The following is a 27,612-nucleotide window of genomic DNA, read 5'->3' as shown; positions in this document are numbered from 1 at the left end:
GAATAACATCATTATTCCTAAATAATGAAAGCAAGTTAGAAGGAGGTGAAATTATCTTTACTTGCAGATTTTTGATGATGTATCTGGAAAATCCAAAAGAATCAATGAAAATACTCTAAGCAGAGAGAAGTTAGTGAAATGGCAGGTTATATAAATTAGCATACAAAAGCCAAGGGAAACTTTTATAAAAGCAAGAATGACTATTGAAAACTGATACATAAAGCAAATGACTAAGCATTTATTTTCTGTGATTCCTACGTGAAATTTACCCTGTGATAACCTGGTTTTGATGGGGGGAGGGGACTGTGAATTTATCTTTTAAAAATAATCCCACTACTACATCAAGAAAGAATAATATATTTAGGAATCACAATTTGGTAATCCCTGGTGAAGTAATACATGTAGGTAATGATTGTCAGTATTTGTGGACATCACCAAGAGCAATAGCCAGGCATTATGATGTTCTGACAGAAGTTTACACAGAGCACCAACAAAATTAAACCTGAATCTGAGCAGGCCTCAAGATCTAACCACTGATTTACAGAGTGCAGAGGAACACATCAAGAGAGGATTTTCTCTGTTGTGTTCCTATCCCCAAATGTATTTATTTACCCTGCTTTTTGACTTTTAATACATGGTGTTTGTAATCTTGTGATGCTGTAAATGCTGTTCTTAGCAAAGCCACATTTACATACATGATTGAATTTCTTTCCTTGAGGAACTTAAAGAAATTTTTTTTCTTGAAGTATAGTAGACACGCAGTATTTCATTAGTTTTAGATGTACATCTTTAGATTTAGCAACTTTATCCTTCTTTGCATAACTTTTAGATTTTCTTAGTTGTAATTGTTTTCTCTTCATTTATTCCTAATTGGTAATACGAATTACTATAATTTCAGTTACAAATTGAGGTCCCAGATTGTTTAGTAAAACTATGAAACTTCTGAAACAAATCAAAATCGGGTAATCTATCAGTTTTTCCTCCCCTTGAGATTGTCCTTGAAGTTGTCAGTCCTTCTAATCCAGTCTGGACTACTTGCCTGCTATCCTGAGGCTTCCCTTCACCATCTTCCTGAAAAGTTTCTTTTCTATCATTTGTATGTTAAATACCTAAGCTTTGGGTCATGTGTCTTTCTTGTTCTTGGTTTATGTCACTGAACATATGACCATGCCATTTTTCATACTTGGTAACTTGATTAATTATCTGGGTTTAGGATTCTAGTTTAGAAAATAAATTTTTTTCATAGCCTTTTGAAGACATTGCTTTGTTCTTTTCTAGGTCCCTGTATTGTTATTTTAAGCCCTAGACTATTCTGATTCCTACTCATTCTTTGTGGAAACTTCTAGAACTTTGTTTTCATCCCTGATGTAGACCTTTTTCTTGGTACTCAGGGAATCTTTTTAATTTTGAAATTAATTTCTCTCAGTTTCAGAAAATGTTCTTTATTATTTATTTGTCAATTTTCTTTCTGGTTTTCTCTGCTTTCTAGACATTTAAAAAGTTTTTAATGCTTCAATTAAATTTTTAATTAATGCTAACATTTATTTCCAAAAGCACTTTTCTTCAAATGTTCTTTTGAAAATCAACCTGTTCTTTTTCAGTGAATAATATATTGTCTTTTATCTTAAACTTGAATATACTAAATATAGCTTGAGGGAATTTTGAAGAGTTGTTTTTGTTTGTTTGTTTGTTTATTCTCTTTCCTGAGTTTCTTACTGGGCTTACCCTTTCCTGTTCTACCCCAGGAAGTCTTTCTTATATATCAGACCACTATATTTCCTAAATGATCTCGAGTTTCCATTGAGTTCTTTATTTCTGTTTATTTTTTTGGTCTCTGCATTGTCTGATGAGATTTTTAATTTTGGTGAGTCTAGATCATGCCTTTGGAAAGAACTCTTGACTGAGTTCATATTATGAATAATGTGCAAAATAGTTGATAGGAAGTTCTTTGTGCCACCGGTGCTTGTCAAGTGGAGGCCTTAGCGTAGGGAATGTTGGAGAAGACCTAGTCATTTCATAGGAGAACTATCAGATTGTCAGTATAAATCCATCTTTTTCTTGGCTGAGTTGATCCCCCAGAGCAAACTTACTAGTCGATTTTTTAGGATATGAAAGCCTAACTGCTGTTTTTCTGGGATGATCAAGAAGGGGCGCAGGGTCTCCCAGTCCTACACGAACTTTCTTGTGCTTTGTTTCCATTCAGTATGACTCTTCGTTGTGATTTCCACTGTACTTGGTGTCCCAGTTCTGACTTGTGTGGTTCATCCTCTTCAGAGAATAGCCTCTGCCAGGGTTCAGTGTAGGGCAGACACCTGACTGAGAAAGGCAAGTTCCCAGGGGAATGACCTGTTCTTTAAACCCACTCCAACTAAGCACTTCTCTTTGGGCCCCTTGTTGAAGTTCAATTTCCAGTTCTTGAGTGTTTCTGGGATTCTGATTTCTTGATTTATGCCTTTGGTCATTGTCCTTGCCAGCGGCCGCCCATCCATCTGTCTCCCATCTCCAATTTTTTTTTTTTTTTTGTATCTTGTCTGCATTCTTCTTACTTGTTCTGTTTGCTGTTGTGAGTTATGACTTTACTGTCAGTTTAGTACAGATTGGTGAGGGGGAGAGATAAATACATGTGTTAAAACCACCATGTTTAATTACACATTTCCACTGTTTCTTACTGTTAATTTCCTTTAGATTCTCTTTCCTGAGTTTCTTACTGGGCTTACCCTTTCCTGTTCTACCCCAGGAAGTCTTTCTTATATATCAGACCACTTATATTACTTTGTGTGGAAGCTGCTTTGCTCTCTTTTCTTTGTAGGAGTTTTTGCCTCCATCCAATATGCCTTAGAAAAAAATGTCTTTGCTCTTTTCTCCTCAAGTTGGAAATGGTTTCTTTTCTCTTTTAGCATGGTGCTATAATACTCTGTTTTATTTTGAGTTCTTTTTACCTACTGCCTTTCTGCTCTCTCCCCCGTTGCAATAGAAGAGGGTATTTTGTGATACTCTCTTTTACGGAAAGACTCTTTTCCTTTGGATTCCTTATTGGGCAGAAAATGGAGGCAGTAACACTTCCTATGTAATACCACTCTATAGCCCATTCAATGGTGTATGGGTCTGATCATTTCATACCCACTGGCATGGGAACTTTAGGACAGATTTTGTTAAAAATTTTTAAAGGCTAATAGACACCAGAATAATCCCTTTACCCAAGGTCCAGCGAGATTAATGCCATATATTTATTTTACTGTTACTTCTTTGAAGTATTAGTTAAATTGAATAGGCTCTGAGAGCACTGTTGAGGAGGGAGAAAGTGAGCACAGGTGTGGCATTGCACTGAGTCCCTGTTTTAGTGAGGACAACAGGATAGCTGTTCTTTTTTCTTGGGATTACTGTGATGAGTGTATTATATGATACCACGTCTTCCCAACTGGGTATATATATCTCTCCTCTGTTCACATACTGGTCATTGCTAGGAATCCTGACTCAAATCGAGAAACCCAGAATACCTTGACCTCAGAGACTATCACATTCATCTGTATACTTCTTGAATTTGTTTAGACGGTAGCACTTCAAAATTGTGATTTTATTTGAATTGGTGTATTTCAAGAGGTATTTGACAACTTTTATTTACTTCAGACATTTCTTGAGTATGTGATCTTCCTGGGCTTCCTCCCTGGGTAGTGTTTGCTACTGTCACTGGCAGGGCACGCTTTCTTCCCCCTTTTCCTACCACCTCCTCCATCCCAGCTGTGCTCCTCAATAGCTAGAGCTATTGAAAGTGCTATGGGAGACTGCCTGTCTTACTTGCCCAATTTAGAAGGGATTTCATTGAGCTGTGCTATCATAAGCTAAGCTTAAAGAGAACATATTTTCAGAAATTCATATTTAAAGTCCTGTATACATTGTACCACAGAGTGCTCCAAATGTACCTCCTCCCATCTCCAGATAAATCTGTATCCATGATAGGCAGGCCCAGTCTGAAGAGGGAAAGAAGGAGCAGGCTTGAGAGTCCAACTTCCATTCTCAGGTGTTTATCATTGCGGTAGGGAGGAAGGAGTGTGTCTTATCTTGGTATTGCCTCCTTCTAGTGCTGGCTAGAGCATTTCCTAGATAGAACCAAGCCCCCTCCTCGGTTGTTATCACCTGTGGCACTTGGATCTCTCTCTCTGTGTAGCAGCTAGATCTATTTTGTAATCAAGTTATGTATCAACCGTGGATTACCTTAGTGTGACTGTGTAATCAGGTTAGACTACAGGATGATAGAGCCTCTTTCTGAGATCAAAGGCAGAAGGAAAATTAGCAAAGGAAGATTTCACTTGAAATTCTTGTTTAATTAGGTCACACAAATGCTTCCTATCTTACCCTTACATCCACTCTCAAAATTATAATATAATACAGTAGTGCATATTGTGGTTTTCTTGCAATTCAGGGCATCCTCAGTAATTTAAGCAAGGGATCATATATGAAGGTTTAAATCTATTTTCCATGAATTCAGTATGAAACTGTGGCCATTCCTATAGCCTTGTCATGGGATCATTAGAATGAGCATAGAGGTATACTCACGCAGTGTATAAAAATGCAGTTAAAAAATCCATCCCTGCTTTTAGGAGTGGGGTTTCAGTAGATGACAAATTTATTCATAATCTAATGCCTCTTCCATGAGGATTAGGTCTTCATGGGAAGATTCCACCAATGGAGTAGTGGTAAAGAAAATAGATCCTTGATTCTAATTAACTTCGTTTGACTTCTAGCTCTCCCTTTAGCTATAGGATGGTAGATGAGTTATTTACTTCTCCAGTCTTTAAAATTTTCATGTTCAAATGAGGATACTAATAGAACCAACCTGAGGGTGATATTACGGGGATTAAATTTTGGTGCTATTTTGAAGTGATTACTCAAAGCCAGGCACATAGCAAACACTTGATCATTAACTAGTTGCCATTGTTAATTGCACAAACAGTGAACTGGAGCTAGCAAAGGCCAAGAGCATCTCTTTCATGGCAGGGTGGCAGGCACCATTCAGCTGGAATATTATCTTCATTTTTTCAGTATCTGTGCCAGTGTTCCCCTCCATTGGTCCATACAATTGATGGTTCTCTGTACCTTTATTCTAGTTTTTAAAAAATGTATTTATGTTATCTCATTAAATTCCACATCTTTGTGCAGGTAGTGTTGGTTAGTGATTGCTGATTAGCCCTCAGTATTTCCAGTTGTCTGAAGTGCTATCTTAAGCTTGCACTCTAGTAGGGAAGTGATAAGCAGAGAATAAATAGTTGCCCCATGAAGCTGTTTGCAGTCCACCCATACTCCTGACAGCAAAGAGGCAAAGATAATATTTAGGGTTGAGTACATATGGGTTTGATCTAGCATCTGTTTAAATGTGATGATTTAATAAAGTTGCAAGAAAAAAAATTGGCAAACCAAGGGCCTGAACTTTAATTATCAAACAAAATAGGACCTCTCCTTCTGAATTATTCTTACTTTCACTCATTTGATGGGCAGTATTTTATTATTGGCCTCTTTAATGACTTTGCAGGTGGATTCCTTATTTGTATGTGTTGTAATTACAGATCAGAAAATTTCTGGTCATTTAAAATAGGGAACTGACTTTACAAGACTCTAACTCCTAAAGCTCAGACTATCTTAAAGTTATGTCCTATTCCATAGGCCCATTCTTTTGTAGATAAAATTTTTTAGAGAGACATTATATGTGTATGGAGCTGTGAAGCTAGCATGATTGATCTGTAGATGACAGTGTATTCCTGCAATGTATACATATTGGTTTCACAGGAAGAATAACACTGATTGCCTTAGTGTCAGATGTGGCAAAGTATTAATTTTCTGCCATCGTGTATTAATAGGGTGTATATGGATCATGGTAGTTAATGCATCCAAATACACTTAATTAGATAAATAGAATACTTTGTGCTATTTGCATCTTCTTTTACTTGAATTTCTTGGCATAAATGGGGTGTGTTTTTTTAAAAAGCATATTCTCATTGTTTTTCTGATTTTCTCAGTTCTATTTCTTCACGTAGAACAGATAGTGTGGTCTGTATCTTCAAACGATTACATCAACTCAAATATATAAGGCAGTTTATAAAGAGTGAAATATTTTAGAAAATTATTTATGCCTTTTCAGGAAAAGAAAATATTGGCTTCCTGTTCTTTTACTAGTGTTGTGTGACTGTGTCTTGTACTTGCTATAAATACGCATTAGCAGTTTATCTTCTAATAGGAGTAAAGAGGTAATTTTCTGCTGCTGCTTCTTTCTTGAACTTAGATTAGATTTATTCTTAAAGGAGCACAAAAGCAAACACAGACTTCTCATTCTAATTTTAAATAATTTAGAGTGGAACTGTGAACACAATATTTTCCCCATTGAAGATCATTTTATACAGAAGTTTAATATAGGTTTTAAAATTTCTATTTAAAACTTGGGCTCAGGAGGGTGATGGTAAAGTGTGACATTCGCAAGCTGTTTCTCGGTGATGAAAAATGCATGAGAACATAACCCACACAGGACTCGTCAGGCGATTTTGAATGTAATTTTCCATTAAGTTTTACTTGATTCAACTCAACACATGGTTTGTACCTTACAAGTCTCATGAAGAAGAGAATACGTGGTCCACTGTCTTTATTAATCTCTAATTAGTATGTCTAATTCATATTACTTTCAGCCTTTCTTCTCTTCTAGTATGTGCGTATGTATTCATATTTTCTTGTGTGTATTGATTCGGCTGTCTCCCTGGGTCTTAAAATGTCGTGGCTTCTGTGCCACCTATTTATTTATGAATTTTCAATTTTCATTTTCTTTTTCACTCACACAGCTAAACTATTTAAGTTTTCCTTTTGTTCTTAATTGCAAATTTCATTGCATTGTGTTCAGGAAAAGTAACAAGATGTTTCTGCAATTTTGGATATTGAATGTGGTCATTTTTTTTTTTTGTGGATGTTAAATTAATGTGCTTGAAAAGAATATGTATTAATATGTGTATTAGATTAAAATGGTAATTCTCATATTCAGGTTCATAAATCCCTTACTTATTACTTGTCTGCCTGCTTTGTTGATGTCTGAGTGATGTATGTTTGTTTCTCATTATCACCATGAATTTGACAATTTCTTATCTTACTGCTACCAGCAGTTATTTCGTACACTTCAAAACTATGCTAATTGATTCATACTAGTTTGTGAGTATTAAATTTCTTTGTGGCTATTGATGTTCATTTTTATGATATTACTAATTTAATCTATTTGTTTATGAATTTTATCTTGTCCATCAGTATTGCGATACTGCATTATTTTGTAAAATTACTTTTTTGCTGTATTTTCAGATTTACTCTTTTTAATTTTACCTCTTCTTAATAGCGTATTGCTAGACTTTCTTTGTTTTTTCAATCAGAAATTTTTATTAATAAAGGAAATTTGCTTATTTATTTTTATTATAATCAATACAATTGATGCTATGTTTTACACAGTCAATATGGTTAAACTTAAGCTCTTATTTTATGAACTTTTACTTAACGCATTTTCTTCTTGAGCACCCCCTTCCTCTGACCTTTCACTTTTTGTTTCATCCCTCTCCTCGTGACATGGTGTCCTTCTGTTCCTTTTTCCCTAATTTGTCTGGGATTTGTGTATCCAATTCATATTATTTGTGACGACCTTTGAAGAGTTAAGAAACATAGTAAAACATATGCATTTGGAGTTACTCAGCTTCTGCAGTCTGTCCTGATCAATGGAAGACATCTCAGCCTGCCGTTGCTTCTTTTTTCCTAGTGTTCCTTGCCTTTTTGCACTTCGCCTATCACTCCAACTACATCTCATATCGAGAGAATACAGAATTTTATATCCAGATTTTTTTTCTGTAGATGGCAACATTGCAGCTTTTCCATCCCACCGACAGGACTATTTTGAGTATAGTTTTAGTGATTCAGAATCATTTCCACTATTTATTTTGAAAATGTTGCCTGTCTTTTTGCAGTCATTGTTGTCTGTGAGAATATTATGCCGATTGGATATTTTTTCTATTTAGATGCAACCTCTCCTTAGAGTTCTCTAGGAGAATTCTCTTCAAACATTGAGCTTATCACTTTTTAATGAATGTCTATTCTTTTATCCACTGCCCATTGAATATTTTATTTCATTGATTAAATATTTAATCTCTAGATTTCTAAGTGTTTCTTCTTAAATGATACAGTGTCTCTGAACATATCGGGTGTTTGTATTCAGAGTTATTCTTTGCAATGTCAACTCTCTTACCCAGGTTTTGGTTCACCTGCCCATTAAGTAGTATGCCTTTTTTCCCAGGTATTGATTTTCCTGGAATGATTGGTGATTTTTTATTATATACTCATTTTTGTATTTCAGAATTGCTGTCAGCTTATTTGGTTTTCTGTAAATCATCTGTAGTGATTGTGTGAGAGAGCAGGGATTACAGCTTGGGAGTGGGGGATACTCATCCTTTTTCTAGGCAGTGGCTATTTCCATCCGTGCTCTGCCCCTCTCTCCTGAATACTCATCCTCTCAGTTGTCTCTCCTCTGTGCAGATGTCCCTGTACTTTGCTTGGGACACCCTGTGCTCAGCTGTGCTGATTAATTTCACATTTACCTGGAGACTCCTGCTTCTTTTCTTTGTGTTGCTCTTCTTCTCCAGGTTGGGGCATTAGGTCACCCCAGTCTTTTCTCTGAAGTTTTGATTCCTGTTTACTGTCTGTCTTTCAGAATTTCTCAAAATTTCTGATCAAGTATTGGCACGTTTTCTTGTTTCCCATTCCTGCTTCTGGTTTATTGTTTTTGAAAACTATCTTCTCAGTCACTGCGGCATTTTGGGTGGGAAGGAGGTAAGAAGCATGTGTTCCACTTGCCACATGGTGTCTTTATAAATGATGGGAGTCAGATCCATTCCCAGGATGTTATGTTTTTTTGTAAGTGGTATAAGAGCACATGCTCAAGGATAGTGTGCTATAAACTTTCTGCAAGAAGTTCTTTTCCTGAGCTTCTAAAATTCATTAATTATGCAGTAATACAATCACCAGCAACTTTTTAAATCAATTATTTATGTATTTATAACTGAGATTGGATGATCCTTTAAAATGCTTTTAATTTCTCATGTAATTATCATTTTCTGATATGTTTTGATATTACCTTTTTATAGCGACATGAAAATAATAGATAACTTGCCCCATGGAGCATAGCACTCCCCATTTCTTGCTATCTGGTCAAAGTTGAGTTAGGAGCTGGGGACAGCAAGAGGGATGGGACTACTCACTTTTAGCACTTTTATTGTCTTGATGGGGTGTACCATGTCTTCAGGAACAGTTATTTTGCTGCAGCTAAACCTTCAAGGGTGGTTTATAATACATAAGACAGTTCCTTTTGTGTTAATGAGTAATATCCGAGTGATACATTGTTGATTATTTGTTTGCATTATTGTGAAGAGGTGTTGGAGCAGTACCTTTATCTGGCTGAATATCACATGGTCATGATTTATAACAGGGGTCAGAGAGTAAACATTTTCGTTTTGGTTGGCTGTGTCATCTCTGCTGCAGTTGTGACTCTGTTGTAGCTTTCAAGTCATAAGGCAATATAGAAATGAACATGCATGACTGTGTTCTGATCAACTTCATAGACACTAAAATTTGATTTTCATATATAATCTTTTCATGCTAGAGATTTTATTCTTCTTTTGACTGCCCCCTTTCAAAAATAGAAACTATTCTAAGTTTGTGGGATGAATAGGTAGTAGTTTGGTGCTGCTGACCCCTAATTTAGAAGATTATATAATAACATGAAAATACTCATTATATATTGAGTCGCGGGGAGGAGAAGCAGGTTAAAATCAGTATGTTTAGTGTAATCCCATTTGTGTAAAAAAGCAGCCATCAGCATATAGATAGCACTGGAAGAAGAGATACCAAAATATTAATGGTGGTTCTTTCTTGGTGGACAGATAGATCATGGGTAAATGTAAACTTTTCTACATTGTATTTATTTGCATTTTCTGTTTTGTATCCTGAATAGTTATTATGTTGTTTTTTAGAAAAAATTATTCTTATATCAGAAAAAAGTTATGGGGCACTTGGGTGGCTCAGTGGCTTAAGCTTCTGCCTTTGGCTCAAGTCATGATCTCAGGTTCCTGGGATTGAGCCCTGCATTGGGCTCTGCTCGGCGGGGAGCCTGCTTCCCCTCTCTCTCTGCCTGCCTCTCTGCCTACTTGTGAACTCTCTCTTTCTGTCAAATAAATAAATAAAATCTTAAAAAAAAAAAGAAAAGAAAAGTTATTTTAAAAAGTGACAGAATCTATACATTTTTAGCAAAATTGGCCTATTTATTGTTGATTAGTTTGATACAATCTGTTTTGTTTACCCTCTGCTCCATTTTTAGCCGACAAGTCCCAAATTTGGAAAAGCTGACTCATATGAAAAACTGGAAAAGCTAGGGGAAGGATCTTATGCTACAGTATACAAAGGGAAAAGCAAGTAAGTTCATTTGGTTTTTAATATTTCACATTGAAAATGTACCTGCTCTTTTAATACTGGTTATTAGCAATTAACAATATTTATTTAAATAATTCTCCTTTAATATACAGTAGATTTTTCCTTCTCAGTTTATGTTGTTCTTGTTTTAAGAAGTGTAAAAATTAGCAGAATTGGTTTTGCCTGCTAGCAAACAATTTTGCAGACTTGTCCAATTTATCTTTTCTGTCCTCCCCCGCCCTTCTCCCCCAACACTGAGGCTAGAACCCTCAAATGAGAATTCGTTTCCAGGTGAATGATATGATTAATTTCTTCTGGAGGTTTAGTGCTTGCTTAAGAATAAGAGTACTGATTTGACAAAGTCAAATATATTGGCCATTCTTGTGTTTTGTTTTTTTTTTTAATTGAGCTTTTACTCTATATGAAGAAATCACTAAATTTAAAAAAAAAAAAAGCAAGACTTTTTCTTTTTTCTTATTCGAGTATTCTGACATTATATGACATGTATTTTCACATGGAGAAACAACCTTTCCTCCTGCTGTCATCTCCACCACCCCCGCCCCATACTATCCTGCGGTTGGGCACAGGTTTGGATTCTTGAAAAGCTTACCTCTGTGTTTCTGATCGGCCTCCTCCCTCTCTCTTATTGATTAAAGAATGCGGAATTACTGTATTCGGTGGCATGCAAAAATATAATGCTGTTTCTCAAATAACTGTAGGAGATAGAAACCTTGCCTTACCATAATAGCATTACCAAATAATGTTGAAAATCAACTTTCTGAACCATCCCTGTTTTTGTCTCTCTTTTATGTCATTATGGAAGATGGGAAATTCTAACCTAATTAATTACATAGAAACATGTAGTGCAAAATTCTCTGAAGGAACATTCTAAACACATAATTGGAAATTTTGACCATTTAGGTAATCTTTGGCTTTTCTGGAATATAGTCTTATAGCTTACTTATTTTTTTAAGAAGATTCAGAAATATTTCTGACAAAGGAAGATATGTAAGTAAGGATTCAGGAATAATATAAGTAACAAATAGTAATACTAATTTTGAGGTTTTGAATATTTACCAAAAAAGTCTTTAAAAAAATTTTGAATGCGGGGCTCCTGGGTGGCTCAGTGGGTTAAGCCTCTGCCTTCAGCTCAGGTCATGATCCCAGGGTCCTGGGATGGAGCCCCGCATTGGGTTCTCTGCTTGGCAGGGAGCCTGCTTTCCCCACTATCTCTGCCTGTCAAATAAATAAAAATAAAATCTTAAAAAAAAATTTGAATGCAAAAGCAACATGATGGAGAATAAAAAAAGGGCTGTTAATGACTGAACTCAAAGGTCTGAGCATTATAGAATATTGCTGAGCAAATTTTAATAGAGGTTGTGTGTGAACTTTATATATTTTCCTGAAGAAAAAAAGTTACTTCTTTAGTATATAAAAATTACTTGTGCAATTAATGTTTATAACATAAGGATCCCTACACTGGATTAATCAATTATTTTGTATTATGTATGGTATATCTGTTGTCTCACCACTTCTCATGTTGCCCTGTAAAGATAGTTCCTATAATTATCACCTCCATTTCACTAGGAATCCTGGTGCTTGGAGTTTTTGCCACTTGTCCAAGTCCACACGGTTGGTGGCAAAGCTTGTTTTTGGCTCACGTCTCTCTGGTTTGCAGCCATTCTTTTCCTAGCCATTATACAATACTGCTTGCACAGTATAAGGCCTTCCTTGGAAAGCCTTGGTCCTTGTTGAATATTCCAGATGGTTCGCACATATGCTCTGGCTTGTTGCAATCATGAATCAAACAGAAGCAAACATATTATTTCATTATAAGGAAACACAACAATGACTTTGAAGTGCCTTCCCAAAAAAGATGGTCTCAGCTGATATCCAAATGTAAGTTAATAACTCTATTAAATGTTGAACTTTGTGATTTATGTCAAAATCTTGGAGATAGTTGAAAAATCCTCCATTTATTACGCTCGAACAAAAGGCTGTCTTTTAAGTAGCTGCAATCTTTGAGAAGGATGGTTCTGTACAGTTAATACTCTTCACTCCAGCAGGCCTGAATGTATCTTGTCAGCATTTCTCAAGCAGCTTCAAGCCCGCTGGTCACATGTAGCATTTAATTTCCTCCGGCTGGAGATGAAAGTCACTGACCACTCACCTGCTTTAAGAGAGGACAGGTTGCCTGTGCTTGCTTGCTTTAGGGTGGCAAGGTCAGGCCAGAGCCCAGCAGTTACGTGCCATCTTGTGACGCTGGAGACTGAGTTGGTTTGATGTGTCCCCTGAAGTGCTGTAATTTAAATAGCCAGCCGAAATGTTGTGCCCCCCCCATTCTAGGACTCCTCACCCCCCTCCCATACATGTCGGCACTCTGGCTCCATCTTTAAACGTTATCTTTAGCATCGTCTCCAAGGGCAGCTATCATTATCTTTTAATAGAGGTGCCTGGTATTTGCAGAGATCTCACTGATTTCTAGTTTGTGAGTGCTTTATAACTACACCTTGAATCACATTGGTCAAGTTGGGATTTTGCCACAACCTCGCTGTGTTAGTTGTTAGTTCGCTAGGGCTGCGGAAACCAAAGACCGAAGACTGGGTGGTTTAAACAATAGAAATTTATCTTCTCGCAGTTCTGGAAGCTGGAAGTCTTAAGAGCGAGGTCTTGGCAGGGTTCCGTCCTTCTGATGGTTGGTTCTGTAGGGGAGAGAATCTGTTCCCTGCTTCTCTCCCAGCTTCTGCGGTGAGCTGGCAGTCTCCGGCATTGCTGGCTTGTAGACGCAGCACCTCAGTCTCCACCTTCCTCTTCACTGGTGTCTCCTGTGTGTATCTGTATCGAAATGTCCCCTTTTCAGAAGGACTCTAGTCATACTGGATCAGGGCCCACCTGCATGACTTCATTTTAACTCAGTTATCTCTGCTAAAGGCCCTATTTCCCAAGAACCTGTGTCATATTCCGAGGTTTTAGAGATGAAAACTTCAGTTTATCTTTTTTGGAAGGTATAATTCAATCTCTAACACTTACACATTTCAGACCTCAGTAATTGGGCACTGCATTCATGACAGTGTTCTTCTTTTACTATTTATGGTGTATCTTGAGTCATCTTTTATTTCATGGTTCTTTAAATAATACAAGCAAGGCAGATCCCTCCCTCCCTCAGTGTTTGCGTACTTGTTAATTCAGGTGTAATTGCTGGTAGCTACAGTTTAGAAACTTCAGAAGGACTAGAGAGACTTTTTATTGCCTTGAATTCCCTTGAATATTTTATTTATGCAGGGATACATAGATTGGGAAGAAGTTGACTGAGATCTTATACTGTGTAGCCGCCTTGGTAAAGAGCTTGGTTCTAGGAGCACCTGGATGGCTCAGGCCATGGTCCCGGGGCCCTGGTATCAAGTCTGGGCATCAGGCTCCCTGCTTAGTAGGGCATCTGCTTCTCCTTCTCCCTCTGCCTATCCCCCTGCTTGTGTGCTCACTCTTTCTCTTCCCAAATGATTTCACTCATATGTGGAATTTACAAAACAAATGAATAATAAATAAATAATAAATAAATAAATAAAATCTGAAAAAAAAAAAGGAGCTTGGTTCTAAAGAGTATGGTTGGTGCTGCAAACATGTCAACATACAGAACTCAGCTTTTTAGTTTTTTAAATAAAAGCTTTGGATTTCCCACATTTTCATATTTGAGTAGAATTTTTTTTTTTTTTTAAACCAGTGTCTTCCAGCATCCTTTGTGCTTACTTTGTGTGTGTGTTTGGGGGAATGGAGGCAGTTTATCATACCCTGACTGTGATTCTCTACCCTAGCTTGGTTTCCTGATTATGTTCTCTCTTTTAAATCTCTGTAGCATTTAATATAAAATTTTAAAAAGTTATGCATTGTATAATACTTTGCATTGAAAAATAGATAGCATTTACGAATGTCTTTAATTTAGTACTTCAGAATCATCATTTTACCTTTCAGGGATTTTCTCAGGGACTTTTATACATTAAGAGACTTGTTAACATTTTTTTTTTAGCTTATTCAACTAATGATGAATGTTTATTGTGTTGTTTTGATGCCCCTTTTATACTGTAGGTGAAGAAGAGATGAATCACATGCAGATTCTGACCTCAAGAGACTTCACAGTCTTGGAGGGAGATGGTCCATACCTAAATAACTTAAAATAAATTAGAATGTTGTGATATGAGCTAGAATCCAGTAAAAAAGGGCCAGGTAAAATGATGTGGGGTTTTCAAAGGGAAAGAGAGGATGATGTTGACTAAAGTATTTTAAATATGTTCTCTCCAGGGGTGACTGATCAAATTCACAACCTCATGTGCTTTTATTTTTTTAATTTTTAAAAAAGTTTTTATTTTAATTCCAGTTAGTTAACATACAGTGGTGTGTTCATTTCCTGTGTACAGTATAGTCGTTCTGCACTTCCACACATCACGCAGTGCTCATTATGACAAGTGCCCTCCTGTGTCCCCATCACCTGTTTCACCAGTCCACTCCCCACCTCCTGTCTGGTCACCATCAGTTCTCTAAGTTAAGAGTGTGTTTCTTGATTTCTCTAACTCTATCTCTCTTGCTTACTTTTTCCTCTTTGCTCATTTGTTTTGTAAATTCCACATATGAGTGAAATCATTTGGTATTTGTCTTTCTCTGATTGACTTATTTTGCATAAAAAAAGAATGTAATCTTGCCATTTACCAGGACGCAGAGCTAGGAAATATAACACTAAGCTTCAGGACTTTTAAATCAAGCCTCCCTCATCACTGTGTGTATTCACAGAAATTCTTGGGACAGTTGTCTTTTAGGCTATGGTCCCCAAACAGATATATTTTCACCCTCTGTTATCAGACTCTCCACTAAACTTGTTAAAGACTGGGAGCCTTAAGTGAAAAGCAAACTGATTCATTTGGATTATTGTGCAGATTTTGATTAAGCGAAAAGTACTACATCTAAGTGTTAAAGTGGAATTGGTTTTAAGCAATGTTGTTTGGCAGGGTGGGTGGGTTCTTTGTGTGTGAGCACCCATGAGGGCCTGGCTGTCCTAGATAAGAGCTCGGACCACAGCCAGCCTCCTCAGACTGGAGATGTGGTGGGACCGCGTGCGGCTCAGTGTACTGGATCTACAGGCCGAGTACACCCAGGTCTCACCTAGATGTCTGAAGTCTCCCCGCCCCCCACCCGTTGTGCACCCTGCCATGAGTGCTGAGAAGTTATGAATCTTTCCTCTTGGCTGGAACAGAATCCTCTTCTTTCCGTCCTACTTACCTAGGGGGGCCGTGAGGCTGCAGAGGCTTGCTTTTGATCATTTACACTTTGTGTCATTTAGAGAAGGAAAAACCTGCCCTTTTTCCATCTCTGGAATTAGAGTATTCGACTTATTTAGACTAAGTCATCCCACAGATGGTCCTGATTTCTGGTCCTTTTTTTCTGCTTATCTTCAGTTTCTGTTGAGGAGATGGTGCCAAAGGGTTACTCCTGCGGGAGCCTGCTCAACAGAGAAGCCTGCCCAAGCTGGTTTGTGCCAGCCGTAAATTGTTATCTCAGAGGTCAATAAGAACAATGGACAAATTTGCTCACTTTATGTAACATGAGATTTATGTGATTGAAAGTGCCAATCTTCTTTTAGCATTTCATTCTGCCAATTTGTGCTGAATAATTGAGCTTGAATTAAACGACCTCATAAATTGAGAGACTATGCCAAACCCAGACTGAACTCCACTAAACACATTTCAAAGAGCTCTTCAAAGCCCCAGGAGAAATAGGGGGAAGAAATGCTGTTAATTAAAACAAGCAGCAGCGAGGAGAAAGGCTGTGGCAGTTAACCACCTTTTCAGAATATGGGAGATTAAAGAGGTGCCTCTTACTGCTTGCCCTGAAGGTCGACTCCATTGAAACACTATCAGGAGGAGTTTGAGGAATTCTAAAAATCAGAAATGCCCACATGGAAAATGCTGGACTCTTGGTTCACTGAAGTTTCGATCTTAAGTGTTGACACCTGGACTGTCATGCCACTCTCCAGCGCCCTGAGAGGTTGCCTGCCACAAAAGAGGCAAATCTGATTATGTTTTATGAGCTCCGCTGCAGGAGGCTCCTGAGGCCCAGTCTCTGTTTCTCATTAGGTCTGCTCTGGTTTTCTTTTAGACTTTGGGTCCACAGGCCAAAGCTTATTATCACCACCCACATTAAAGATCAAGCCTGTATCCGTGCTATTAATCACAGGGTATGAAAGTGGCATCGTAGTATGATAATGTTATCAGTGTTAGCTTTGTAATTTCATGCACAAAATACAGCATTACAGTGTCCAACAAGAGAAATTGGATTAGAAAGAAAAAAGCTAATGGAGTAAATGAGTTTCCGCCTTTTAATTTTCAGACGGGTGTTCCTTCTGTCTAGGTGAAAGTTGAAAAAGCAGAATTCTTATCCTTACCTAGGCCAAGGAGGATAATGGCCCACCCACCAAATCTGCTAATTAAAAAAACCCAAAAGTCTATTCAGATTGCAGAATCAGCCCTGACTTCCTTTAGGGGAAGAATGCAAGGCATTGGAGTCTGGTTCATCCGTACAGCTGGTTTCATTTAGCTTGCAGCAGATAAACAAACAATGCCTAATCTTTTTGACAAAAGCGACAATGAGGATATTGTTTAGGCAAGAAGCATGACTTCAATTATTAGACTAAACTGTACAGAAATAACTCTCCGATTAGACAGTGTTTAAATGTATCGGCCTCTGTTCGCCCTTTTTATTACCAGAGTCCTTTGATCATTGGATTAGGACACCCTCAAAAGAATCTGTGATATTTGCTGTCTTCAGAATTGTGGTCATATATCAGATATGCCCAGCTGGTGAAAATGGAGGCATTTTTTTGGTTAGTGGAGGAATTTTTTGGAAGAGTTAGGGTAGAATTTCCAATTACCGTAATGTCAGGTCTTCTTGAATCTCTCTCCCGTGGTTCACTTTAAGTGGTTTTTGAGGAGGACAAGGGGAAGGATATTATGATAAGATTGGTTTCAGTTTAAAGCATACCCGCATTCCTGAGTTGCTTCATTATCATTGTGATTCTTTTAGTTCCAACCAGGATGCTAGGGAAGTAGCATCTTTCTGTTCTAAACCGGTGGTTCTCAACTGGTTCTTTGACCTTGCTTCTCAGGAGACGTTTGATGGTATCTGGAAGTATTTTTTGTTTTTCACAACCTAGGGAGAGTGGTGGTGGTCTTACTGGCATCTAGAGGCCAGAGAAGCTGTGAAACATCCTACAAATGATAGGACAGTCTCTCATACCAAAGAATTATTTGGCTCAAAATGTCAAAAGTGCCAAGGTCGGGAAGCCCTGATCTAAACAAGGAATGCATAGAGGCAGTTCACATTTTCTTTTTTAAAGATTTTATTTATTTATTTTTGTGTAGAGAGAGAGAGAGCAGACGAGTGCACATGTATGAGCCAGGGGGAATGGCAGAGGGAGAAGCAGACTCCCCGCTGGAGCATGGAGCCTGATGCGGGGCTCAATCCCAGGACCCTGGGATCATGACCTGAGTTGAAGACAGATGCTTAATTAACAGAGCCACCCAGGCGTTCCTGGGCAGTTACCATTTTTCCTTCCTTCCTTCCTCCCTTCTTTCCTTCCTCTCTCTTGCTCTTGCTCTTTTTCTTTTTCTCTTTCTCTTTCTCTTTCTCTTTCTTTTGTCATGCCTGGTTAAAAGAGCTCCTTCCTTTAGAGATATTTACCAAGACCCTAGTATGTTCTGTGTACTGGGCCGGGTGATGGATAGATCATGGTAAGCAAAACTAAGTTCTTTTCATGAAGCCTATCATCTAGTGGGGGAGAGAAAAACAAGTAAAGGCAGCAGACAAATCTGTAATTTAAATTGCATAAAAGAAAAGAGAGTTGTGAGAAAGAAGATAGAGAATAGTGGGCTGTATATATTTGCATGAGCGGGGTGATGGGTAATAAGCCCACCTTCGATGGATGGACAGTGGCAGTCTTGCTGAGGAGGATACACTTACTCTTAGAGCCAAAGGAGATGTGACCAACCAAGGAAAGTTTGGGGACAACAGTGCTTCAGGCCAGACCCCAAGGAGGGCTTGGTATGTTCCACAGACTCAGAGAGCCCTGGGTGACATGGGGTGTGTTCAGGGGAGATTGGTATGAATTGGATTTTGAGAAATGTTCAAGCCTTGAGGATCGTGTTAGGAATGTTCTGCTTATATATTACTACAAAATGAACCACTCTAAAACTTAAAGACTTAAAGAAGTAGCTATCATTTTTTTGCTCATGAATCTGCAACTAGAGAAGGGCAGGAAAAGTTTATTTCTTCTCCATCTGGTATCATTTTGTGCAGCCTGACTGAAATCTGAGGGATCCACTGCCCACATGGCTTACATGGCTGGCACATCGGTGCTGGCTCTTCCCAGGTCTTGGGCTTTCTTATAGCATGGTGACGGGGTTCTCTGAGTGAGTATCCTGAAATATAGGAAGTGAAACTAATGGCTTCATTTCCAATATGCAAAAAGCTTGGAAGCTGATGCTCCTATCATTTCAAAGAGAAGAGGCTAGGCGAACTGAACATGAGAAACTTTAGTTCATCAGAGAATGGAGGCCACAGGACAAACCAGTGTACTAAATTCTGGAGAGATAGAGACCTATCCAGATAGAACTAGCCTAAGTCCCCTCACTGGGAGCACAACCTGCTGGAGCTATAAACTGGGGAGGATACTTAAATGGTAATTTTTATGAGTTGCTGGAGATGGGCGGTGGTCTAGTGTGAGAGTGTGTACTCTTGGGGACCACAGTCATAGGCCCCCACATTTTCTTGGGTTTTGCCTTCAGGAACCCCTTGGGGTTCTCACAGTGAAGATCATGGAAAGATCCCCTTGGGGCTCTGGCAGGGGAAGAGGAAGAATCATCATAAAATACATCCGAAGTGTTTTCCATCACAGAAGCCTGTTCTGCAGGCAGAAGTCTTTCTAGCACCTTATCCCAAGTGATAGAAAGGAATTTCTCCCACTCAGACTCTCTCCAGCCTTTCTGTCTCACATAAGTGGGAGACACCATACTCAATAATGGTCAGGGCCTCAAGGAAATAGATTGGGAACACTGCAGTCAGGGAAGGAAGTAGAGGGTCGAAAAGGGTCGAAAAAAGCTATATTGCTGGGAAAGCACTTGTGAAGGTCAAATCCCACGATGCAGGCTCACTAAATGAATTCAGACTCACTCAAAAGCTTTGGGAATGTTCACACTCCCTTATACCTTACCATCATGATGGCCCATGGGGCTCCAGTGTAATAATAGTAGATTATAGCTTAGAGATTAGCCAGACACAGAACCCTCTTTGAGGAAGAGTACTAATAATGGAAGCCAGGAGGAGACAAAAACAGAAACACTGGAATCATTTGAAGCCTCTGGTACCTGCAGGAACAACAAACAGTAAGCACAGCCAGATTAACATAAATCTTTAGCTTTGGCTTTCAACAAAAAATTACAAAACATCCAAAAAGATTGGAAAAGATACAGCCTGAAAAGACAGATTGGTCTGTATGTTGCCAGAGAGGGAATTTAAAATAACTGTGATTAATATATTAAGGGCCTAAATGGGAAAAGTAGACAAAAGGTGAGAAAAGATGGGTAACATAAAGAGAGATGAGGAAAGAAAGAATCTAAGAAAGAATCAAAAGAAAAGAGAATTTACATTGTAACAGAAATGAAACGTGCTTTTGATGTGCTTAGTAGACTTCAGCTGAAGAAGGGGTCAGAGAACTCGAATACAGGTCAGTAAAAAAGAGCCTTCCCAACTGAAATGCAAAGAAGAAGAAGAAAAATAAAAACATCTGAGAACTATGGGATAATACCAAAAAGTATCATATGGATAATTGGAATACCAGCGGAAGAAAGAATCAAATAGAAGTATGTGAAGTAAAAATGCAGAAGACTTTCCAAAATTTATTACAGATACCAAGCCACAGATCCATGAGGCTTAGAACACACCAGGTATGTGTTTATGTTTAAATAAAAAATAAAAAATAAAGAACAAAAAATAAAAAACCCCTACACCTAGGAATATCATATTAAAGCTGTGGAGAAACAGAGACAAAGAGAAAATCCCAAATGAAGCTAGAGGAAAAAATTCTTTACCTACAGAGGAAAAAGAATAAGAATTTCATCAGACTTCTCATCAGAAACCACAAAAGCAAGAAGAGAGTGGAGGGAAATCCTTAAGAGAAGAGTTTTAAAAATCACCGCCCTAGAATGCTATAGCCAATAAATATCTTTCAAAGGTGGAGGAGAAATAAAAAGTTTCTCAAAGAAAAACTGAGGGAATTCATTGGCAGTAGACTTGGGAGAAATTTTAGAAATACTTTAAGCAAAATGAAAATGATACAGGTTGGAGACTTGGATCTCTGTAAAGAAGAGTGTTTGAGAAGGAATAAAGAAAAGTAAAATAAAATCTTTTATTGTCATCTTAGTTGAACTAGAAATGCCCTGTCTATTTAAAGCAAAAATAGTGACCATGGGGGCGCCTGGGTGGCTCAGTGGGTTAAGCTGCTGCCTTCAGCTCGGGTCGTGATCTCAGGGTCCTGGGATCGAGTCCCACATTGGGCTCTCTGCTCAGCAGGGAGCCTGCTTCCTCCTCTCTCTCTGCCTGCCTCTCTGCCTACTTGTGATCTCTCTCTGTCAAATAAATTAAAAAAAAAAAAGATTTAAAAAAAAATAGTGACCATGTATTGGGAGATTATAGCATCCAAAAGGGGTGGATGATTGCAATGGAAGACACTGTTAGAAGGCACTCTGCTACCCAGGAACTGATACAGTGTTATTTGAAACTAGACTTAGATTAGTTAGAAATGTACAGTGTAAACTCTAGGACATCCACTATGAACATTACAAGAAGTATAAATCTTACATTAAGAAGATAAAATAGAATCATATAAAATGCTCAATTAAAATCAGAGGAGGCAGAAAAAGAGGGAGCAATAAAGGGGCAAAACGATAAAAAAGAAAACAAACAGGATAGATATTAATATACCTCCGTCCAAATCACTTAAGGTATAGTTGGTCTAAATGCACCAAGTAAAAGAGCTTGTCAGTGCAGATGAAAGACAAGATCCAACTCTGTGTTGCTTACAAGAAACCTACCTTAATTATAAAGACCTGGTTTAAAGAAATTGATAGAGAGAAAAGATGCAATACTAACGCTATTTAAAAGAAAGCTGGAGTAGCTCTATTAATTTCAGACTAAGCAGACTCTTTCGAAGACTCAGAAGCCCTTCAGGATAAAGAGAGGACATCACATAATGATGTATGTATTAATTTCCCAAGAAGATACAGTAATTCTAAATGTGTGTGCACCTAACAATAGAGTGTCAAACTATGGGAGGCAAAAGCTGGTGGAACTGAAAGGAGAAACGGACAAACCCATTCTTGTGGTGAGAGACTTCAGCACCCTTGTCAGTAACTGATGGATCAAGCAGGTGAAAAGATAAGTAAGGAGTGGATGACCTAAATAGCACTTCCAGGATACAGAAAGTGGAAGTTGCCAACATTTTAAGGCCTGTGCCCAGAACTGGGACAGTGTCACTTTCACTGGCTTTATTGATCGGTGTTCCGAGAGACCAGAGTCAAGGGTAGAAGACATAGATGGTACCACTCAATAAGGAATGTCAAAGAATATGGCGGCTGTGTTTTAATACCTCACATTAGAGTTTGGATTTCATTGTAGTCTAGAATTATATCTTCGTTCTCACCTTTGAAGAGTTCTTTCAGTTATCTTTTCTGACCCCATAGTCACTGATGCCTTTTTGGATTAACCCCCCTAAGTGTTAGGTACATTCCTGAGTATAAGGACCCGGTTTGATGTTCAGTGCATCTTATGTGTTGGTTGGCCTAAGACAATCTTGATTTTTGCTTGTTGTCTTTTGTTATTATTAATAGTGTTTCTTTTCACTAATTCACTGTTTTTATTTTTCAGTGTCTCCATTTGGGTGATAACGTATATGATCATCTTACTTATATAGTACTTTATTCCTCCAGAGACTTGATAAAACATTTTGCCAAAAACTAGAAGTTGTTTAAAGTGCTTTATTGGGGGTGCTTGGATGGCTCAGTGGGTTAAAGCCTCTGCCTTCTACTCAGGTCGTGATCCCAGGGTCCTGGGATCGAGCCCAACATTGGGTTCTCTGCATAGCAGGGAGCCTGCTTCCCCCTCTCTCTCTCTGCCTGTCCTTCGGCCTACTTGTGATCTCTGTCTGTCAAATAAATAAATAAAATCTTAAAAGAAAAGAAAAGAAAAGAAAGAAATGATCAGTCCCACCTACAGTCTCAGAGGAAAGACAAATTTTAGGTCAGCAATGGATTCTAGGCTTACTGGTATCCTTCAGGAGGAAATGACCAGCTCTGCCTAGTGCGGCAAAGTCAGAAAGTTGAGGGCTCTCTGCTCATCAGGGAAGCCTGCTTCCTCCTCTCTCTCTGCCTGCCTCTCTGCCACTTGTGATCTCTGTCAAATAAATTAAAAAAAAAAAACAAACAAACTTTAAAGTGCTTTATTATGGAATTCAACTGAGTATTTAGAAGCATTAATTTTGGTGAACCTTTGGGAGCTTTTACAAAATTGTTTGTGATTGTTGTTGAACCTCTAATGAAGATTTGTCAATTAATTTAAATTAAAAAGTTTCATGATGTATTAATGGCCTTCAGGTACAGCACATTCTCTTAGATAGCAAGGTATGGAGTCTGGAGGTCATGATTTTTGTGGAATAGAAACTGATCAGTCTAAAATTCGCATGACCTACCCAGATCCCTTACTGCTCATAATATATATGATCGGCTCAGAGTAATTCAAGATAGTGGAAATGCTGGAAATTTGAAACAGGAATTAATGAGAAAGCTGGGATGTGGGTACAATCAGGTGCGATTGGAGCTCAAAGGATCAGAGTTTTAGATGCTTACACTTTATTTAGGTTTGATGCATACAAGAGGAATATACGATACCATTAGGAAGAATTATAATAATGGGAAGATGAGGGGCGCCTGGGTGGCTCAGTGGGTTAAGCCGCTGCCTTCAGCTCAGGTCATGATCTCAGGGTCCTGGGATCGAGTCCCATATCGGGCTCTCTGCTCGGCAGGGAGCCTGCTTCCTCCTCTCTCTCTGCCTGCCTCTCTTCCTGCCTCTCTGCCTACTTGTGATCTCTCTCTGTCAAATAAATAAATAAATAAATCTTTAAAAAAAAAAATAATGGGAAGATGACAAGTACTTGAAAAGTCTAGAACTATAAATTGCATAGTCTAGAACTATAAGAAGAACTATGAGAAGATGACAAGTACTTGAAAAGTCTAGAACTATAATTGCAAAGTCTAGAACTATAAATTGCATCAAGTACAAGATGTGGTTGTAGACACTGTTGATTTGGGAAGAATTTTGAGGAATGTGACATCTGTTAGGGAAGATGTGAAAGGAAGGCTTTGGAGAAAGGAGTGGAGTGTGATCTGATTCTTTCCTTAAGTATGTTTTGGTTTCCTGGGAAGTTCAGCTTCAAGCTCTTGCTTGTTGCCTCATAATGAACTGGGGAGTGACACCTACCTTTGTCAGTAGAATCTGAAAAAAGGAAAAGTTAATACAACCTCAGTGACTTTTATGCAGAAACATAGCTGAGCTTAAAAAAAATCTCGAGACAGAAAGGAAATTTAGGGGTGCTTGGGTGGCTCAGTGGGTTAAAGCCTCTGCCTTCGGCTCAGGTCGTGATGCCAGGGTCCTAGGATCAAGCCCCTCATCAGGCTCTATGCTCAGCAGGCAGCCTGCTTCCTCCTCTCTCTCTCTGCCTGCCTCTCTGCCTACTTGTGATCTCTGTCAAATAAATAAAATGTTAAAATAAAAAGAAAAGAAAAGAAAGGAAATTTAAAGATTTTAGGCATGAGACATTTTTCATGCTTAATAGTTGATAACCAAGCAAATATGTGCTCTCTTCCTTCTAGGGTTCAAGGAAATAAATTTGTAGTTCCCTATATAAACAAATTTTTGAAAATTCAAAAAATAATTGTCTCTAGTTCAAAATAGTCTCTTGGGGATTGCTGTTTTTTAATTATCTCTCTTTTCAGGGATTTAAAACGACGATTCTACACATCCATGAGAATTGTCTGAGCTGAGGGAAAATTGTAAACAGTAGGAACTTCCTTGGCTGGTTGTAAGCTCTGTTATAACTCAGCAGAGAATAAGATAGAAGTCATTCCATATTGGACTGATACATGAGACCAGAGTGAATTCTGAAGCAGCTTAGCAGCCCGCACAGGTACTCACAGACAGCAAGCCCCTGAGGAAGCCGGGAAAGCAACCAAAGGCTTTTGTTGTGTGTGATCAAACCCCGGAGGAGAAAGAAGAGGGATATGGAGATACCGAGAAACCAAATAAATGTTACTAACGACGCAATATGGGGATCCCAGAGGAAGTTGAATTCCTAAGGGGAGGGCAGTGGGTTGGTTTAAATAGTGACAGTTTTGTGGGAGTTTTTTGTTTGGGTTTTTGTTGTTGTCCCCAGGAAAGTTTTAGTGTTGAGCTCTGGAGAATTAAGGGCACCTGGGACTGTGCCCAGAGTAGAACACGGAAGATTATTAAATTAAGTAGAATGGATCTCATCTCTGAGTGGAATAGAAGGGATGGAATAATAGGAGACCAACAGTGATGGGGTTTTGGAATATAGGTGAAGTTCGATGGTGTGAGGTCCAGAGTCGACCAAGAAAGAATTCTTGAGACATCTTTGGCAGAGAATGGTGGTTTATTAAAGCTCGGGGACAGGACCTGTGGGTGGAAAGAGCTGCTGTACTGGGGTTATGAGGGGTGGCTGATTATATACTATGGGGTTGGAGGAAGTAAGGCAAAAGGGAGGTTTCTTAAAGAACTTTCATAGGCTGAAGAAGACTTACAGGATACCGGAAGCCTTGCCTTGGTCAAGTTAAGGTTGTTTACCCCTCCAGTAGGGCATTAACTTTAAGATAATTGGGCTCTTCCTGGAAGAACATTATATTCTGTCTGCTTCAAGTATTTGTCAAGGGGCTGCAGATTATGAGGACATTTAATTGTGTCTACATTTCCTTCTGGAAGCAAGGTTATTCATAGAAATGCTTTGTTCCTGTAGATTGCTAAGACATTTGTAAACTGAGGGAGACTCCTGTCTTGCAGGATTGTGATCTCTATAAATTTAACTATTTGTTCTTCCTTTCCTTAGCTTTAGGGTAGCCAGGAGTGCCTGAGGAATGTCACATATATCCCATGGTGGGGGGTTGTGGGGTGTCAGCTTCTGCTTTTTCCTCAGCTTGCTTTCTGTTCCTTCATCAATAGAGGAAAGAAGAACCACAGAGTCTAAGAGGGGTTGTCTAGAAAGGCAGCCAGAAAACCAGCCAAATGTCAAGAAAGGCACAGAGTTACAGGGGCCTGTAAGTAACATAATGTCAGAATTTCAGCAAGGTCCTGAAAAGATAGGTCCTGAAGAATCCATTAAATTTGCAACTGGGAAGGTCTTTCCTTTGTTCCTATAGGGGACTGGTAGAGTTAGAGACTCACCTGCTTTGGATTGAAAAGAGAAAGGGGAGGATGGAGGCAGAAATGCAGGGAGTGAGGAAGCAAAGGAAAGAAGAAAGGACAGAAGTATTTTTTGTTGTTTTAGTTTTAAACCAGACCAGAAAGAATTCAGTATGTATATAGATTATGAGCTAGGCATCAGTAAAAAGCGACAGAGAAAATGACTAAGGACTTGAAGTGTATTCTTTTTAAAAAGATTTTATTTATTCATTTGAGAGAGAGAGACAATGAGAAAAGAGAGAATGAGGGGAGCCAGAGGGAGAAGCAGACTCCCGGCTGAGCAGGGTGTTTTTTTTCCCCCCAACGTAGGACTCCATCCTGATCCTCCCTGTTCATGACCTGAGCTGAAGACAGTCGCTCAACCAACTGAGCTACCCAGGCTTCCAAAGTGTATTCTTGATGAAGAAGTTTGAGGAACTCTGTTTTCTCTGTCTTGAACTTTTTTCTGAAGGTCTTTGATAATACCTTTTTGTCTTTCATGTATTAATAATATATAGATCTTACTCTCAAAATTAAGTGGATGATCCTGTTCTGGTCACCAGTCCAATATATTTATATATTTCCTTTTTTATATTTTTTCTTTATTTGTTTTCTTTTTTAATTTTTTTTTTCTGGACTTATTTTTTACCCCCTTTCTCCCCCCCCCCCCCCAATTTGGGGTCTCTTCTGATTTGATTAAAGCACACACAAAGGGTCTTTGCCACCCTTTTAGTATTTTATTTGCTCCTTCATATATTCTTATCTGAACAAAATGACAAGGTGGAAAAACTCACCACAAAAAAAAAAAAAAAAAACAAAAAACTAAAGGCAATACTGAAGGCTAGAGACTTAATCAATATAGGTATTGGTAATATGTCAGATCTAGAGTTCAGAATGATGATTCTCAAGGTTCTAGCCGGGCTCGAAAAAGGCATGGAAGATATTAGAGAAACCCTGTCTGGAGAAATAAAAGCCCTTTCTGGTGAAATAAAGGAACTAAAATCTAACCAAGTTGAAATAAAAAAAGCTATTAATGAGGTGCAATAAAAACTGGAGGCTCTTAATGCTAGGACAAATGAGGCAGAAGAGAGAATTAGTGATACAGAAGACCAAATGACAGAGAATACAGAAGCTGAGCAAAAGAGAGACAAACAACTATTGGACCACGAGGGGAGAATTCGAGACATAAGTGATACCATAAGATGAAACAACATTAGAATAATTGGGATTCCAGAAGAAGAAGAAGGTGGGAGCAGAAGGTGTATTGGAGAGAATTATTGTAGAGAATTTCCCTAATATGGCAAAGGGAACAAGCATCAAAATCCAGGAGGTGCAGAGAAGTCTCCTAAAAATCAATAAGAATAGGTCCATACCCCATCACCTAATAGTAGAATTTACAAGTCTTAGTGACAAAGAGAAAATCCTGAAAGCAGCCTGGGACAAGAAGTCTGTAACATACAGTGGTAAAAATATTAGATTGGCAGCGGACTTATCCACAGAGACCTGACAGGCCAGAAAGAACTGGCATGATCTATTCAGAGCACTAAACGAGAAAAACATGTAACCAAGAATACTATATCCAGCTAGCCTATCATTGAA

At 38.4% G+C, this 27,612-nt stretch overlaps 1 protein-coding gene across 10 annotated transcripts in view; it reads left to right on the top strand.

Annotated features, from left to right (window-relative positions):
* Positions 1–27,612, top strand: part of CDK14 (cyclin dependent kinase 14) — a 575,914-nt gene that overhangs the window by 139,653 nt on the left and 408,649 nt on the right. For all 10 annotated transcript variants that reach the window (XM_082692298.1, XM_082692296.1, XM_082692295.1 and 7 more), the window contains one exon: positions 10,379–10,473. In XM_082692298.1, coding sequence (XP_082548424.1) covers positions 10,379–10,473 — 95 coding nt within the window. The remainder of the gene's footprint in view (positions 1–10,378; positions 10,474–27,612) is intronic.

Source organism: Mustela nivalis (genome assembly GCF_964662115.1).
Source record: "Mustela nivalis genome assembly, chromosome: 12".
Lineage (NCBI taxonomy): Eukaryota > Metazoa > Chordata > Mammalia > Carnivora > Mustelidae > Mustela > Mustela nivalis.
The sequence above is the reverse complement of the archived record's forward strand: the minus strand, read 5'-3'. Positions and strand labels throughout refer to the sequence as shown.